This window comes from Eurypyga helias, unplaced genomic scaffold, assembly GCF_000690775.1.
Source record: "Eurypyga helias isolate BGI_N326 unplaced genomic scaffold, ASM69077v1 scaffold35292, whole genome shotgun sequence".
NCBI lineage: Eukaryota > Metazoa > Chordata > Aves > Eurypygiformes > Eurypygidae > Eurypyga > Eurypyga helias.
Window position 1 is genome coordinate 10427 of NW_010238446.1, and position 17294 is coordinate 27720.

The 17294-nt window shown below is 53.6% G+C and overlaps 1 protein-coding gene across 1 annotated transcript; it reads left to right on the forward strand.

Annotated features, from left to right (window-relative positions):
- Window positions 1–6673: 6673 nt before the first annotated feature.
- Window positions 6674–16832, forward strand: SEPT8 (septin 8; the record flags this gene model as incomplete). The annotated part of the gene is made up of 8 exons (XM_010147852.1): window positions 6674–6783; window positions 8572–8767; window positions 9458–9638; window positions 13267–13428; window positions 14929–15025; window positions 15335–15503; window positions 15756–15888; window positions 16642–16832. Coding segments are annotated over exons 2-8 (1100 nt in total), but the record flags the coding sequence as incomplete, so codon positions are not given.
- Window positions 16833–17294: the final 462 nt, after the last annotated feature.

The window sequence follows — 17294 nt, forward strand, 5'->3', positions numbered from 1 at the left end:
GTTCCAACACTGTTTGCCCAAAGGTCTCTAGTCTAGGACTTGACTGCTCCGTGACTCAGTTTACGTGTGAAATGACGATAAAATTGCAGGGGTGGGTGTTTGGGGAGGCCCCCTCAGCATCGCACAGTGGTGGGGTTGGCGTAGGGACCCTGCGTGTGCTGGACTCTGAAGCAGGCGCTCTATTCCCTGGCTCTGTGGGCAGTTGTCCGTGCCCTGCCCAGTGCGCGGGGTCAAGCAGTGCCGGCAGCGTGGCTGCACGGTTGCCAGTGTGCAGGACCCCCTGCGTGGGACGAGCGTGCTCTGCTTGGGTTTAATAAACAGCCACATCTCGCTTAGTCCTTTCTCTGCTCAGTTGCAAATGAGACTCCTGCATCAGGACCAAATAATTTCCCGATTCCATGCATTTCCATCCAGCAGACAGGGAGTAGCAGCCTACAACCCCCACTGGTGTACGTATTCATCTGCTGGAGGCACTGTTGTGGTGGTGGATTGTGGACGGGGAATCAGGAGGGTGAAGTCATTGCTTTGTGACTAACAGCGGTCCCCAGCTGTCCTGGGCGCTGAGCTGGGCTCTGCGGAGCGATGCCCACTCCGTCCCACCGTGGGAATGCTGCCAAAGGCTCCGCAGCCGTGCGGCGCAGGGCCAGCGGGAGCTTGCCCTGCTCTTCCTCTTGCTGGTCTCTGAGTCAGGCTGATCTGCAATCTGTCTGCTCGCGCTGTTTTATCTTTCTGTTTTGGTTTGATTGCAAATTGGAAGGGAGAGGATCTGTCTGTGCTCTGCACTTTGCAGGGTGCCTGGCACGCTGTTCCGGGACTCCACGGCGGAACGGTGCGCCACTGGGTATATCCAGTGCTCCAGAGCTACTGCCAGGCACTGGTGTGAAGGTAACTGACTGTACCCAGGTTAGAGGGGCCCCACGTGGCAAAGTCCAGGAGGTTTTAGTATTATTTAAGGCCAATATGTCGTCCAGGATTGAGGAATTCATAAGCAAAAGTGTGCCTCAGTAATGGGAGTGGATGCGCTGTGGGAAGTGCTGTGCGGATGTTGTGCTGTTGTCTCTCGCTGTTGTGTAAGTGTAAAACATAAATGGAAAAGCTGAGGAAGAGAGGGAGCTGAAATACCACTGCCTGTGAGCTCTTGCAACAAGAAAGCTCTCATCCCAATGGCCGTGCCTCTCCCCTGCGTGTGGGGTTGGCGTGTGGGGAGCTGCAGCCTGGACACAGCTCAGGGAGACGCCAGGTCGGTGGCACGAGGCCTGCGGAGGTGCCGGAGGGAGCAGTTGGGAGCAGAGGTACCTTTGGGCTGAAGGTCATTACTCAAGGGGAAGCCCTGCTCACTTAGCAGGAAGCAGGACAGACTATTTCCCCTCTGTTTTCCTCCCAAGGCTGGCTTGCCTTGGAAAATATCATCTCTTCGTCTTCCTCACTCATGTTTCATTGAGCCGTAGAAATGGGAAAAGGCACCCTGGAGGCAGCAAAGTGCCGTCCCTCAGAGCATAAAACCAGGAGTCTTCACTCAAGTCATGGTTGAGCTGGTAAACCATGTGATTTTTTGGTTTTCGCTTTTGGTTTTACAGAGCCTCTTCACAAGTTGCTTGTAGGCTGTAGCAGGGCCCAGGATTCACCTTACAGCTCCCTTCGAACCGAGTTCTTAAAACCAAATATCACCAGGTGGGGTTGTGGCATTCGATTACGCTTTTGTTTACCCATGTGTTTTCACCTGCTTGGCTCAGGAAAACAGACCCGAGGGTTGTCTCCAGCAGAAAACACCAGCACGTGTCTTGGTGGGATTCGCTGAAAACTTCTCAGTATCTTTTTTTCCTTCCTTTTTTTTAAACCAGCTGATGTCAGAATGGTTTTTATATCCAAGCTCGGTCTGTTCGCACCGCTGCTGGTGTGAGAGCGAGGAGAACAGGGGCAGCACGTCTCCAAGCAGTGAGCTGCTGCACTCTGCGCCCGCAGCCCTGGCTGGGAACGCCGTGGAGCGGAGGGGCAGAGGGCAGAGCTGATCTCGCTGCTGACAGCCCCCACGGCTTGGGAAGGCAGCGATAAACTCACTTTTCATGGGAGAAGATGCTGAAAAACATCATGACGCAAAGTGGAACTGATGCTCATTTGGAGGTGAAGCGTGAGGAGGCTGGAAGAGAAACTGGGGTCAGATGTCTGTCTTTTCTAGAGGATCGTAGGCACGCTGCTTGGTGCTGTAGCCTGTGCCGCTTTTCCTCACCGGTTTGTTTAATCCCTCTGTCTACTAGGAAGAGCCGAATTATCTCGTGAATACCATGTTAACCCTCTTATAAGGATCTGGAGTTGGTCTCTCTGTGTTTCTCTTTTTCTCGTTTCTCGCTTGCAATAAGGGTGCAAATAACATCCCATCTTCTACGGATGTGGTTTGTGGCCGGCTGCCTGCAGGGATGCTGCCCTCCTGCTTCCTCCCAGCCCCGTGGTTCCCCTGCATGTTTGTGGGACCCTGCCGTGGATGGGCTTAGGAAGCTGGTGTGGGTTTGAAATGCTGGTTTCAATTCCCTGGGCAGCTTCGTGCTGGTGTGGCCGCAGGGTGGGTCAGCGTGCCGTCGTGCATCCCAAGCGCATCCCCAGCCTCCAGCGGAGCATGTCCCAGAGCTGGGGTGGCTGGTGCCTTACGGCAGGTTTGGAACACTGTGTTTGGAGGCTTCAGTTGTTGTGGTGCTCAGATGCGTGTGGCCTTTTGTGCTGCCAAGGGTATGTCTGTCTGTCTGCTGCATGCCAGGGGAAGGGTCCTGTGACATAGCTGTCAAAGCAGAGCCAAAGATGGATTTCCCTCTGGGATGGCGGCTGTTCCCATGGCCGTGCCCCCGTGCCATTCACGTGCCTGTTGCCTTGACAGACGCTGCTCCTCAGCCCGGCCAGAGCATCTGTGAAAATGTTTAAAGGACTTTCGACTTGAAAATTAATAATTTCTGCTCTGACCTTCTGATGATTCTTTAGTTTCCCATGAAATTCCACATTCAACATACAAATTATCCCCTTGTCTCTCTGCTTCAAGCCCTGAAGGTCAGCTCAAGGCATAGAAGATCTTCAAAGAGCATGTTCAAAGGCTCGGAGTAAAGCGCTGGTAGCTGCGCATCATAGGATGCTCTTAGTGACTCGAAGAGTGGGGTTCAGGGCTGCAGCGGCTGTTTATGGTGGGAGTTTGCCCTCGGAGCCATCCTAAACTCCCAGTTATCATATTGTGACATGCCCACATGGGCTTTGGGAAAGGTTGGTGGCCTCACGGCTGTTTCCAGCCCCAGGATGGGGTCTTGCCTGGTAAGAAGCGGGCGAGTTCTCTCTCCAGGCTGTGGGATGAGGGAGCTGATTCTCCTGGGGCGTTGTGGAGGGCGGGGGTGTTGCAGGGACCAGTGCAACTGGAAAGGGCAGGGCTGTGTTTCTGCCTGGCTCTCACCACGGCCGATCCCATCCAGCTCTGCCACGTGACCTGCCTGTCCCTGCCTTGCCGGGGCACTGCTGGCACCAAATGTGGGAAAAATCCTCCTGAAAACCATAGCTTTTGTTTAAAACAAACCCAACACAGCCCCCCACGTTGCTGCGTTTCTGCTGCCCTCATTTATTGCAGCATTTACATTCTGCATTGATTATTTACGCTGAGCATCAGGCTGGCTGCTTCTGCTGGGAAGAAGTCGATGTTGAGTGTGACCTTGTCATCTTTGCTAGCAGGAGAACCCTGCCAGCGTGTCCTCGAGCTCGCCGGGGCGAGCGGGAGCTGGGCAGGAGGCTTAGTCCTTTGGGTTGAGACCTGTAGGTGCAGGATGAAGTGCCGGTGGCTGCTCATTGGGGCAGTGGGCTGGTTCCTCTCCAGGTCAACACACCAAATGACACCAGCAAGTGCAAAAATTGGCTGTATGAGCCAGGCTGTCGAGCTTTGAAACTTGATGGATTGGAGGGAAAAAATAGACCAGAGAGAACTTTACTCTTTTCTCTTTCTTTCATTTCTTAGTCTTTTTACTCTTATTGCCGTTGTTTGTCCTAACACAGCAACAGCAGAATGCCTTTGGAGGCTGGGTGACAGCTGAACGCACTGCAAGCACAGCAAATGGGTTTCTGCTTTGGTATCGGCCGCGTCTTGGACTCCAACCAGATTGTTACGGCTGCTTACAGAAAATAAGGGAAACTGTGCGTTTCAAGGTCACTGACAGCAGGTATTTCACTGGAGTTTGGCTTGTTGGGTTAGCAGCTTTAGGAGATGGCGAGGAGTTTGGAGTAAGCCTATTCGTGTCCTGAAACGAACAGTGACCAAATGCCAACCAAAAAAAAAAGAGGTAAAAGAAAGCCCTGTGTGATCGCGTTTGGGTTTCCTCCGGCCGAAGCATGACTGAGTTCTCAATGCAGCCTTGCTGAGCTGGAGCCTATTTTAAAATGCAGCCTTGCCGAGCTGGAGCCTATTTTAAAATCCCGAGCAGTGGTGCTGCCTGTTGCCTGGAAACCTCTTCCCAGCCTCGGGCACTCTCAGCCTGATCCGTAGCCATCGGCAGCCTTTATTTATTTCCCATCCAAAATGTCATCCCAGGCTTCTGGATTGTGTTTTTGTTTGCTTGTTTTTGTTTGTTATTGAAAACGAAAAGACACAAAGCGTAACCATCAAACTGGGTGACTTTCTGTGGGAACAGCTTGCTTGGCGCGTTGCGGGGACATTTTAAGCTCTAAGGTGGTGGCTCCGGGGGAAGAGGAGAGGTGGGTGCTGAGGGGATGGGGCTGAGGGCCCGAGGAAGCCCCCTGAGCCCTGCGGTGGTTTCCTGCACCTTGTGACAGTCTCCTCAGGGGATAAAAAACCTCCCTAAACAACACGGAGCCCTTTGAGTTCCCTGTCCCGGCTGCGCCATCCCGGGCTGGGTCCGTGGTTCAGCGTCGGGCTGCCGGGTCAGCACGGACTCTCTTTTCTCCCCGTGTGCTGGGGGATTGTCCTGCGGTTGGGGTCTGTCCCTGCAGAGCTCCAGCAGCTCGGTGTGGTGGCAGATGAACAGAAGAAAGTGTAACTTGGAGGTTTCCGTCTCTTAGGAGCCCTTTTTAATTCACCTCAACTTTTGGCCACCTTAAAGCCTTAATCGATGGTGTCTCTCCCACAGGAAAACTTTCAACGATTGCTGTTTCCGCTTAGCTAGCAGGCGCAATCGATCCCACTGGGATGAAAGAGAATGGATGGCAGGAGCCCGGCTACGAGTCGGTTGTGTCTCTGGCCAGGGAGTCCCTTGGGAGAGCGCGGGGCTGGAATCATCGGAAAGTTGGTAGCCAGTGCTAACCCGCAGAGCCAGAGGGTTTGCACGTGAGGCATCGGAGCTGCTTCACCGGCTCTCAAGTTGTTCTTGTGATTTAAATGGTTTATTTTACAAAGCGGAGAGCATTTGTTCTACCAGAGGCAGAACTAAAGGCGCCTTTGACTCGAGAGGCAGCCGAACAAAGGTTCGTGTTTTGCCGAGCGATCTTCCTGCAGGCGCAGAGCAACACGCAAGGCTTATCACGTCGTTTCTCTCGCTGTCCTCTTGAGTGTCTCCCAGCCTCAGTGCTGGGACATTAAGTCCCAGTTGTCAGGGACAGACAGAAGAACCTGGGCCAGACAAAGGGCTGAATTTTCCATCCCAATCTTCCACTGTGTGCTGGTGATTAACTAAAACAGACTCTTTTACCAGGAAACTGTGAGGGTGAGTGAAATCTCAGTGTGAGCTCAGTGAAATCATGTATCCTTGCGTCTCCATGGAAGGACCAGAGAGCTGGAAGAATGCGAGGGCAGTGCTCTACTCCCTGGGTTCGGGCATGTTGTTCGGTTGTGCAGAGAGGTGGCAATAGCTGTTGAAACACTCGTGTAAACCTAAAACCTACTGTTCTTAACCACTAGAAAGAGAAAAGACCCATCTTGAATCCTCTCCTCTGGAATTACAGCTGATCTGGGCTGCCTTTCTGTAAAACACAGGGTGTAGACCTGTTATCTCTTCAGATGTTCATTGCTTGAGTTTCAAAGCAAAGCTTCCTACAGGTGATGAGCTTCCTCTGGGGGAGGGAGGAGACAGAAGGGAGAACAAAGTGCATATGGGGGAGGCAGGAACAGGAACAGCAGAGAAATGGTGGAAAACTGCGGTCACAGATGGCAAAGCAAGAGGATTCCTCACCCTGCCTGTGCCACCAGCACCACTGGGTGCGTGAGCGGACAAAACCACGCTGCTCATGCCAAGAGCAAAGGGAAAAAGATCGAGTCCTCGGGGCGGGAGGAAATGCAGAGTCTGTCAAGCTGAATTCAGTGCTGGAGGCTTTAAGGAAATAAAAAAGGATGAGGAGAAACGAGGGCTAAACCACATAGTGGTGTGTTTTCCTTTGCTATTATCTCCCAGCTGCATGTAGCCGGAGCTCATGCTGGTGTTTTCTTTGTAGCCTGGTAGCTTAGTTCTCCCCGTTCCCCTGAAGATCAATATTTTTCCCAAGATCAGTATTTTCCCCTCTCTTTCTGTTGGTGGTGGCTGTCGGAGGGTGTGCTCTGTGGTTTGCCAAAACACAAGCTCTTGCGGGCAGCGTCAGGGTTTGTGTTGGTGGCTCTGCGGTGCCAGGGAGGGTTATTTCTTGGGTTTGGTGGTTCCTCTTGTGTCTCTGACTTGCCATCTCAGTGCAGTTCTGCTAATTTGCCTTCCTCTTCTCCCTGCCAGAATGAAGAGAAGAGGAACCTTTCCCTGGGGGGCCATGTGGGCTTCGACAGTCTCCCCGATCAGCTGGTCAGCAAGTCGGTCACACAAGGCTTCAGCTTCAACATCCTCTGTGTGGGTGAGCACCGTCCTCTGCAAACAGACGTGGGCTGAGCCGGCGGCGCGGTGAGGTCGGAACCAGGATTTTCCGTGTGTCCTGCTGCACCTCAGGCCTCGGCAGAGACTTGAAGCAAGTCAGAAATGCCTAACTTTGATGCGTAATTATGTCAATGAACTTGAGATCTCGGGAGCTTGATGTGCTTCTGGGTTGTGACTTTCACAAGTGGCTGTTGGAGACTCGTTGCCCAAAATTAGAGTTTTGGGAAAAGCTTTAATGTATCAACTTTCTGCCTTTGGTGAGGAGGGCAGGGAGGGAATGGATGTGGGACTGTCCAGCATCTAAATCTCCCTTTTGAGTTTAAACCCGTTACCTCTTGTCATGTCACTCCATCCCCTTGTAAAAAAGTCCCCCCCAGCTTTCTTGTAGCCCCCCCTGGCCCTGGAAGGGGCTCTGAGGTCTCCTGGGAGCCTTCCCTTCTCCAGGCTGAACCCCCCAACTCTCCCAGCCTGTCCCCAGGGCAGAGGGGCTCCAGCCCTCGGAGCATCTCCGGGGCCTCCTCTGGACTCGCTCCAACAGCTCCGTGTCCTTCTGCTGTTGGGGCCCCAGAGCTGGAGGCAGAACTGCAGGGAGGTCTCCCCAGAGCAGAGCAGAGGGGGAGAATCCCCTCCCTGACCTGCTGCCCACGCTGCTCCGGATCCAGCCCAGGATGGGGTTGGCTCTCTGGGCTGCCAGCTCACACTCCATGGCACAGGTAGCCCCGTCACCTCAGCGTAGACACACTGTCTGTGGGACCATCTCCGGCAGTTTGCACATACCGAGCCCGATCTTAGCAGCTTGCTGAGTGCCTTGTGTGGAGCTTCTAGTGATTCTTCAGAGGGGAGAGTAAGAGCCACAGATGTAGCTGCTGTGTGGATGGAGGGGGAAAGGGTTACAGCAGAACGGGCTTTAGTCCTTTGGTGGTTGTTAATGGGACACGTGGGACTGCAGGGTTGAGGCTGTGGAATGGGGACAAGCTGCTTTAAGGCTTCCAGGCAGACCAAAGTTCAGCTGCACACTGAAATCATGAAACCTTCATCCAGCCTCTTTTCTGTTGTGAAAAACAGATTTTCAGTCTGATGGTGAGTTGTCCTGGCAGGTCCAGAGCTGTCTGCCTGCACATCTGCACTGGGTTATGCACCCAGATTCCCTCCTCACAGGGGTCTCCACTCCCAAAAAAGGCAGGTCCCCGGGGTCTTTAATGGCAAGATATAGCAAAGAGGGAAAATGGTAGAGAAGCCTCTTAAAGTCAGGAATCTCACAGAAAAGAGTGAGAGGAAACCTCATGGCCAGGCTTCCCTGTCCCCTCCACAGCACACCAAACACCCATCGTGTCCTGCTGATCTGCAGTTACCTGGAGCTGGGTTTGGGACAGCCAACAACTGACCCAGATACTCCCTGTCAGTAGGAGCAGCTGAGATTTACTCCTTTGCATCCAAAGACTCAGAAAAACTACCAAAATTGTGCTCTCCTCAGCTCCCCTGAGGCAGCATCCCAAGTAAAGTCAGGGTACCTGGGAAGGAAAGCAGCGTGTTTGGCTGTGCTGGATAATCCTCACGGGGGAGATGAGACCAAGGTGCTGTGTGAGCTTTGCGTTAAGCTTGGGTGACCTCCAGGAATGCAGTTACCTTTGTGACAATTATCCATCTGTCCACAAGCAATTTGTAGTAACCTTTCCCAGTACAGTTTAGTTCTGCTCTGTACTTAACGTTCTTTGAAGTACCTGTGACAAATTCATGCTGCGCCGAGCTGAGGAGTTCTCCTTCCTAGGTGAGACCGGCATTGGGAAATCCACGCTGATGAACACCCTCTTCAACACCACGTTTGAGACGGAGGAAGCCAGTCACTACGAGAGCGCAGTTCGCCTGCGGCCACGGACCTACGACCTGCAGGAGAGCAACGTCCACCTGAAGCTAACGATCGTGGATGCGGTTGGATTTGGGGATCAGATAAACAAGGATGAAAGGCAGGTCTCGTGCCATCTGCTTGGCATTTCTGGACTGGCCTCTGCTGCTTAGGCAGGAACTGCCTGCCGTCCTGCCTGCATGTTGCAGAGGAGGTGGCCGTGTTTCCGTTAACGGAGGAGCTCCCTGCAGTGGCTCTGGTTCTGGGGACTAAGTGTAGAGGGAGTTGGGTGAGGAGCCAAAGAGAGAGGTCACAGGAGGTCTTCCTGGCAGGGAATGGTGTCCTCCAGGAGCCTGAGCAGTTAACAAGCTGTCCTCAGTGCAGGATTGGGAATTATCTGCTCTGGCATGATCGGTGTCTCTGGACCTGTCTCATTTAATTACCCAGACATCTTGTTCAAGCCCCAGGTAGAGGCTTTTTGGACTCCAAGGTCTCTCCGTGGGCATGTTGCATTCCTCCGGCCAGATGGCTCAGCCCTGAGGTCTGGGCAAAGTTTGATCCGGGGAAGTAGTCGTCTTCCCATGCTCCACTGTCCTTAGGCTTTGCTGGGCAGCCTCGGGAGACTCCAACCACCTTTGGATTATAAAGTCTGTGTGTAAATGCCACGCTCCTGTTGTAAGGCTAAACGCTAAGACTTATAATTACTTTTTAAGTGATACTGTGGTATGTCTAGGAGAACTCCTTAAGCCTTCAAACCGTTCCAGTGTGAACTCCAGTACCTGGGTTGCTAATGGTATGGTTTTAGTTACAGGCCGATCGTTGAGTACATTGATACGCAGTTTGAAAACTATTTGCAAGAAGAGCTGAAGATCCGCCGATCTCTCTTCAACTACCATGACACGAGGATCCACGTCTGCCTGTACTTCATCACCCCAACCGGACACTCGCTCAAATCCTTGGACCTGGTGACGATGAAGAAGCTGGATAGCAAGGTAAGGGGCTGGAGGCCATGGTCCCTCTTTCTAGAAGTTGTGATGCTTCTGTTAACGTTGATTGTCACGTGGGAGGTTTCGTTCCTTCCGTGTAAGTGCTGGACTCCTCCAGTGTTAGCTGCGCTATTTGTATGACTGATAAATCTTCGTCTGCCCTGGTTGCTGAGGTCCTGGGCTTGTTTCCTCACTGGCTTTCCTGAAAAATGTAAGGTGAAAAACCTGTTTTCCAGCTAGCTGTGTACATTTTGGTGTCCATCACCTTGAGAATCTTACCCAGATTAGTTCCTGCTTACCAAATATGAACCAGGGAATAAAGCTGCAGCTTTATTAGCTCCCCATTAGGGTGTGCAGGTAAGGTGAACTGTGGAAATTGTGGAGCCACCTCTGCTGTCCTGACCTGTCAGCTGGGCCTGAGAGGGTCTAGCTGGGGGTTGCTGCTTTGTGCATATGCTACCCAGCCTTAGGGGGCAGGGGGTTACTTAACGGGCTGCTGCTGATATTCCTGCAGCTCGGAGGAGGTTTCTGACACACTTTTGGTTGTTCCATCTGGCTTCCAGGGAGCAGCAGGAGCTTCAAAGGTCACTAGTGGCAGCAGCATCTCCTCTTTGCAAGAATTTCCTGTCTTTCCAAGCAGTATTTTAGCAGCAAGGTGGTTCCTTGCAGATAGCAGATGCTGACCAGGCTACCAAGGGGCCAGGCCAGGCAGCTGGGATCCCATGGATTACATTTCAGGAACGCTCTCTTCTCTGGCTGTCATCCAGGTGCAGCTCTATAGGACTTTCCTGGCTGGTGGAGTTCCCCCTTGCAGAGTCCCTGCTGTTTGCCCTCACCACCCCAGGGCTGTTGGCCTGCTTTTCCTTGGCCCAGCTCCAGAGCCGGCGCTGGCTTCCCGTTGCAGTGGGCTGTTTGTAACCGTGGTGGCTGTTACACTGACTTCATCAGGAATCCAACAACTTGCCCTTAATAAACTCTTGTCTCTTGGCCTGGTGCCAGCATTACATGTTCCCAGAAATATGTTTGGAGGAAAGCTTTTGCACGATTCCCCTTGGTGCTGGTGGTCCCACAAAGCTTTTCTTCCTTTCCTTCTGCATTCCCTACTTTTCACATCTCCCTGTGGCTGCCTTTAATGTGGTCCTTGCGTAGTACCAGAATAAATGCTTTGTACTTGTGCAGAGAGGAGAACTTTGGGCACACACAGGCTTTTTATAGTTCTAAACTTCCACTTAAACAATCCTCTCTGAAGTCCTTTTGTCCCTTTGCTCTCATCTCCCTCCTTAGCCCAGCGTGAGAACATCTTGGATTTCGTGGGGTGGTGGCCTCGCACAAGCACGCAAGTGGAAATGAAGCGTGTGGAGAGGGTTGATCTTTTCTGGGCGTCAGGGGTTTATGTTGGGTTTTTTATTGGTGTTATCCCAGGACATCAACGTGCTTTCCAGGCACTTAAAGATTTGTGTGTGACGGTGCTGAGCCCCTTTCCCAGTGGAGGTGAACCGTTGGTGCCCGGGGCCAGCGTGTGTACGGAGTGACGTGGGGTATCAGCAAACCCCAGGAGCTTTCTGCTGCTCCAGGCCAGCGAGCGGTCACGGGGGCTGCGCAGAGGTGACGTGCACCAGCCCACGTCTGCAGCCCTGGGAGCACGTCTGTACCGGGCTTTCCTCTCGGGAAGCTTCACGGGGCTGATGGTGCCTGGGTTACAGCCCAAGCGTGGAGGCGAAAGGGGTGTTGGAGGCAGTTGCTGCGTGCTCGCCGGCTCGGCCTCTCAGACCGGTTTAACAAGGGGTTGGTAGGAGCCGGGCTCGGTTAGACCTTTCTTTTGCACACCCATGGCATGGCACTGGGTGTGCTAAACCCCTTTTGGGTTCGGAAGTCGCTGGCAGCAGGTGCTGAGTGGCCGTTTTGAGGCGTGAGGAACCTGGTTGGAGGGGACTTTTGCAGGGTCTTGGCGTACTGCTGGGGCAGCAGCTGTGACGGGAGCCTGCCTGCTCCTGCTGCTGGGACGGCCAGGCCAAGCTCCAGGCTCTGCGCTTCCCGGTAAGCTGGGCTCAGCTGGTGTTTCTGGGAAACAAGAGGAAGGAGGAATTGCCTAGACTAACTGGAAATGGGCAAAAATCAGGCTGGTTTGTGCCAGCCTGCCTGGCTGGAGAGCACGAATCGTGCACGCAGCAGCTCCCTGGCAGTGCCTTTCCCTTGCCGATCCGCTCCTGAGCGGGAGGTACGTGAGCCCGGAGCTGCCCCTTTTTCTGTGCGAGGTGGGGGATCCAAGCCTCCTGGGCTCGGAGCAGGTCAGCGAGGCACCCGGCTGCAGTCATGGCCCATTTTACCCCTGTAATGAGGCCGTCGACGTGCCGAGGAGTGGAGCGAGCAGCAGACCTTGTTCTGGGGGTTGTGCTCCTTGGGAAAGGAGACCAGGTCAGTGGCTGAGCAAAATAAGGGATTTCTCCTCTCTGATAGATTTGCAATGAGCAATGACGATTTATTTTGGAGCAAGCAAATGCTCTTGTGTTTAGTGAGTGCTAAACCAGAGGGGGGAGAAAAAACAACACATGTGGAAAATCCACCGAGCTACACGGAGAACTTGAGCTGGGAAAAAGCAAGGTCATTTATTTTAACGAGCACTCTGGAGCCGCTACGAATTTCTGCTCTCTAGGACAGAAAGCGTTGGCTGTTGGGAAATTCTAGATGGCAAAACGAGATTCCCCTTGTTTCTCTGAATTCTGTTTCACTGCTACAAAGGTGGCTGCTGTTCCGACAGCCGAGTTTTGCTGTTGGTTGGTTACGCAGTGGTTTGCAGCATCGCCCTTGGCTTTTCCGGGCGCAGCAGCGTTATCTATCAGAGGTTCCTGTGGGATCCTGCCCTGCTGCAGCTCTCCCAAGCACAAGGCCAGAGCAAATCCCATCCCTCTGAAGGATGTGGGCCTTGTTTGCTCTCGATCCTGGTGGGTATTGGGCATGGGGGGAGCCCGTGGGTGGCTTTGAGACAGGGGTTGGTGAGGCTGTGGGGTGTTGTGACTGCTGATGTGAAACCAGAGCTGAGCAACAGCAGCGTGGAAACAAACCTCCCGCTGTGCGGCACCCGGCGCCTTTCCCGGGTGGTCCGTGTAATCCGCGCAGCGTGCCTGCGTCGTGATCCTTCCCGGGGAGGCTCGGGGAGTCCTCGGAAAGGAGCCTTAGCCGCTGGGGAAGCATCTGAGGAGTCCCTGCTCTTTCTGCTTGAGCACGGGAAGGCTTCACATCCATGCGCCTGTCTTCTCAGGCAGCTCGTCGGCACAGCTGGAGGCGGTGGGTGATAAGCGGAGCTGTGACAGCTACGCTGTCTCTGCCCCCCGAAGCGTGTAACAAAACACACAGGTGAGAGCAGGGGCTTTGATCTGCTCCTTGTGTATTTATTGCAGCGTGTTCGGTTTATCTGGAGTCTTGTAGCCAAATTAGTCCTGGAAAACTCTTCCCTCTAGTGTTGAGCTGGGCTGGTGCTGCAGCCGGCACGCAGAGCACAGCACCTCTCTGGATCCGAGAGATGGAAAGCGGCCGCTGGAGCGGGGTCGCTCCACGGGCACCCACGCACCCCACAGAGCTGCTTGCCCCACGGCTCATCTGGTCATTTTTCCTTCCTTCTTTCCTTGTGCCGTAGGTGAACATCATCCCGATCATCGCCAAAGCGGACACCATCTCCAAGAGCGAGCTGCACAAGTTCAAGATAAAGATAATGAGCGAGCTGGTCAGCAACGGGGTGCAGATCTACCAGTTCCCCACCGACGACGAAGCAGTCGCCGAGATCAACTCTGTGATGAACGTGAGTAGCGCTGCCAAGGGTGCTGCCTCCGGAAGCTGTGACGGGCGAAATTGCTGCCCAAAAAAGCATTTGAAGGGCAAGTTTCACTGGGGTTGTCCAGATGTTAAATCTGTTTGGAAGTTGAGCCGTGGCTCTGACAGATGCCTACGGCTCTTGCGTACAGTGTTAATTAAAACGAGGCGTGTATTTAATCTGTGAGCTCTCTGGGGAAAGTCAGCTCGGCTCTAAAACCTGTTTTATTGAGTTTTTGGAAATAATAACACTTTCTTAAAAATTCATTGGGTCTGCTTTTAGGCTACTTCGTGTTTGAGGAGGGAGAACATTTGCATAAGAATTCTCCAGTTAAGATTAACATTAGCTTCCGGACTGGAGGTGGCAGCGCAGAGAAAACCCAATTTAAAATAAATAAGAAAAATTGTTAGTGTCTGTTTTGTCTTGGGTTTGGGTTTTTTGAGGTTTTTTTGTTGTTGTTGTTGTTGTTTTTTTTAAGTTCAAAGATCAAATTCAGACCTGGCTGGAGCCTGTGCAAAACACCTTCAAGTTTCCCATCTCCCAAATCAGAGTAACTATCGCTGCAGCAACAGCTGAAATGTCTCCATGTTATTTTTTGTTTTAGAGGAAAAAGTAGCTTTTTCATCCAAAGGAACACTTTCCTGCATAGCTGGTTCTGATCAAATGCTTTGTCTTTAATTTCAACCTTCCCTTTTTTATTGGAAAATGTTAATAACCAATTGATTTTTGGGTCACCTGGATATGTATTTTCACTATAATAGTTATTTTTTGCTGAACTCATGAAAAATTTGGAGGATTTTTAAAATAATTGCAGCCTGTGTTGCACTGGTGAGAAAAAATGGGAGTCATGCTTGCGTGGGGGTCTTTGAGGTGGGGTGTGGGTTTTGTTTTTCCTTCCCTCCCATTCCCCTGAAAATATTTTTGGTCATTTCTCTTCCGCTTCCATGCTTCTGGATCCATTTCTTGTTAATCGTGAAGGGTTTTGGCAGCCTCGCCATGCTGAAGCGCCCGCTCCGTGGCTCCTTCCCCGCGGTGCTTGCGGACGCTGCCATCCGTAGCGCGCCCGATGCTCGCCGAGCGATGAGCGCGCGCTCTATCCTGCGCGTCTCCCTCCCCGTGCCCGCACAGACTGCCGTGCTGAGGTTTGCAGATGTCTCTGTGCTTTCGGCAAGGCAGGGAGCGCCCCAGCGGGGAGCCTACGGCTGCGAGAACACCCTGACACGCAGACAGCAGGAGAGCAGGAACACTTGTGGGGCTCCTACGTTTCCCCATCTTGTTCAGTCCAGCCAGCATTGCTAGGAAGCCACGCTGTGGCCCTGGTTCCTCTCTGTTGTAATATCCCAGCTCGTAGTAGAGGCTGCTCCAAGTACTGGGGACGGTTGGCTTCAGGGAAGGACTTTTTGAAGTAGACCCTGCGCCTGGGTGAGGGGGATGTCACGATCTCGGCGGGGCTAGCCCCTTCACTGAGTCCCCTCGGCTCTGTTTCAGGCTCATCTGCCCTTCGCTGTGGTGGGCAGCACGGAGGAGGTGAAGGTTGGGAACAAGCTGGTGAGAGCTCGGCAGTACCCGTGGGGAGTGGTGCAAGGTAAGGAGCTGCCAGGCGCCCGCCACACACCCCCTGGGTGCGCGCTGGCACCCTCGCCAGCTCTGCCATCCTGCCAGTGCCGCTGCGTGAGGGTGCCCTGTGCTGAAACGCCCTGTTCTCTGGGTGGGCCAGTCTTTCCTTTGAACTCCCATCCCTCCCGGTGGGAATCCCTGCATCCAAGGGGCTGCGTTGGGCCCTGTGCAGGACAACAGGCCCTCGGGTGGGGGGTCTCTGGGGTTGCTCTGTACATGTGCTCGAGCTCCCCCGCCGCGTGTGCAGCTTGCTGACTTCTCCCTTTGCTTCTGTCAGTTGAGAACGAGAGTCACTGTGACTTTGTGAAACTGCGGGAGATGCTGATCCGAGTCAACATGGAGGATCTTCGGGAGCAGACTCACACTCGCCACTATGAGCTGTACAGGAGGTGCAAACTGGAGGAGATGGGCTTCAAGGACACGGATCCAGATAGCCAGCCCTTCAGGTGAGCCGCCTTCACAGCTGGCCTCGATTCAGCGCAACGGTTTGGTGCTGACACCCCAAAAATGGGAGGTTTGTAGGTGGTATCCGCAGTGCCGGGCTGGAAAAGTCCGGCGCTGGGTTTGAACTTTGCAGCTGACTTTGGCATTCCCTTCCCTGCTTGTTGGTCTCTAAGCAGTGCAGACGGGCATGTGTTTCCCCATCTCTAACTCATTGGTGTCCAGAGAGTCTGGATTTCATTTGCTTTCCTCCCCAGCCTCCAAGAAACATATGAGACCAAAAGGAAAGAGTTCTTGGGTGAGCTCCAGAAGAAAGAGGAAGAAATGAGACAGATGTTTGTTAACAAAGTCAAGGAGACGGAGGCAGAGCTGAAGGAGAAGGAGAGAGAGGTGGGTGTGCCAAAAACCTGTGAGAGGAGCCCAAAATACAGCCAGCAACAGGATCTGGGTCTGGGCAGCGTAGGCCTTGTGGAAAGCACAAGCAGCTCTTGAGCAGACCTCACCAGCCAGAGCACAAACACACACACTGTCACCCCTCAAAGGGACATGGGGGCAGTGTTTTCAGATCAGCATCGCTGCTTCAGGTGTCTCGGAGACAATATTCCCCGTCCTGTGTGGTGCGTAGGAGACGTGGCTGCTGCTCGGTGAGGGAAGGGCAATGCGGGACGCGTCTGTGTAAGGTCAGCTTTGGCCCTGGGGGCTCACTGGGCAGCAGAGCAACGAGGGCTGGAGTCCCCCAGGCCAGCAGTGAGGGGCCGCGGGCAGCTGCTGTGATGGGGAGGAACTAAACGGACCATCTCCAAAGCTGGGGAGGAACGGAAGAGCCCACAATGTCCGCAGCTGCTGCGCTGGGCTGCAGGCTGAGCGAGATCCCCAGCGCGCTTACCTGGGGCTCTCTCCCGGTCCGATACGTGGTGTCAGGCAGAGCTGAATCCTTTTGCTTGCTCCAGGTTTGGCGAGGAGGCTGGGATTGCCCAGAGGTCGGCTCTACCCGGGGGATCGCACGGCGCTGGGTACCCCACCGGCGGGTCGGTGGCTGAGGGTGGCCAGGATCGGTGCGGGAGGTGTGACCATGGCACGGGGGCAGCGCAGCCTGATGGCAGCTGTGCCGGATTGATGCTCAGGGCGTCTGTCTCCTTCCAGCTGCATGAGAAATTCGAGCACTTGAAAAGGATACACCAGGAGGAGAAGAGGAAGGTGGAGGAGAAGCGGAGGGAGCTGGAGGAAGAGATGAACGCCTTCAACAGGCGGAAAGTAGCGGTGGAGACCTTGCAGTCCCAATCCTTGCAGGCTACCTCACAGCAGCCCCTGAAGAAGGACAAGGACAAGAAAAAGTAAGTGCCTGAACTCGAGCCTTTCTCCTCTGCCGCTGGGAAGCTGGGTCTCTGCTCAGGTGCTTGAGTGTTTGGCCGGTTGCTTAGACAGCAAATGGAAAAGGGCATTTTGGAATCCTAATTCCTGCCCTTCTGGCTCTGCTTCAAGTGAAGCAGGCTCCGGGCCCTCTTTGGAGAGGGCTTTTACGTTGCTTTCAGAGGCAGAGCTGTAAAGAAGGAAACAGGAGTTTAGAGTGAAGATGCATTGGAAATTCCTTAGGGCTCTGTGTGAAATAAGGCTCCAAGGCACAGTTAAGGATCGATCCTTTCCCCTAAAGGCGGAATTCTTATCTCAGCTTGCTGCAAGTTAACTGAAGTTGCCGAAGCTGGCAAGAGTGCGAGCGAGGGCATGTAACTAATGCGCTTTGAGCTGCCTGGCTGCGGCGCGATAAGAGCAGGAGTGGGGCAAACAGCTTTGAAAAG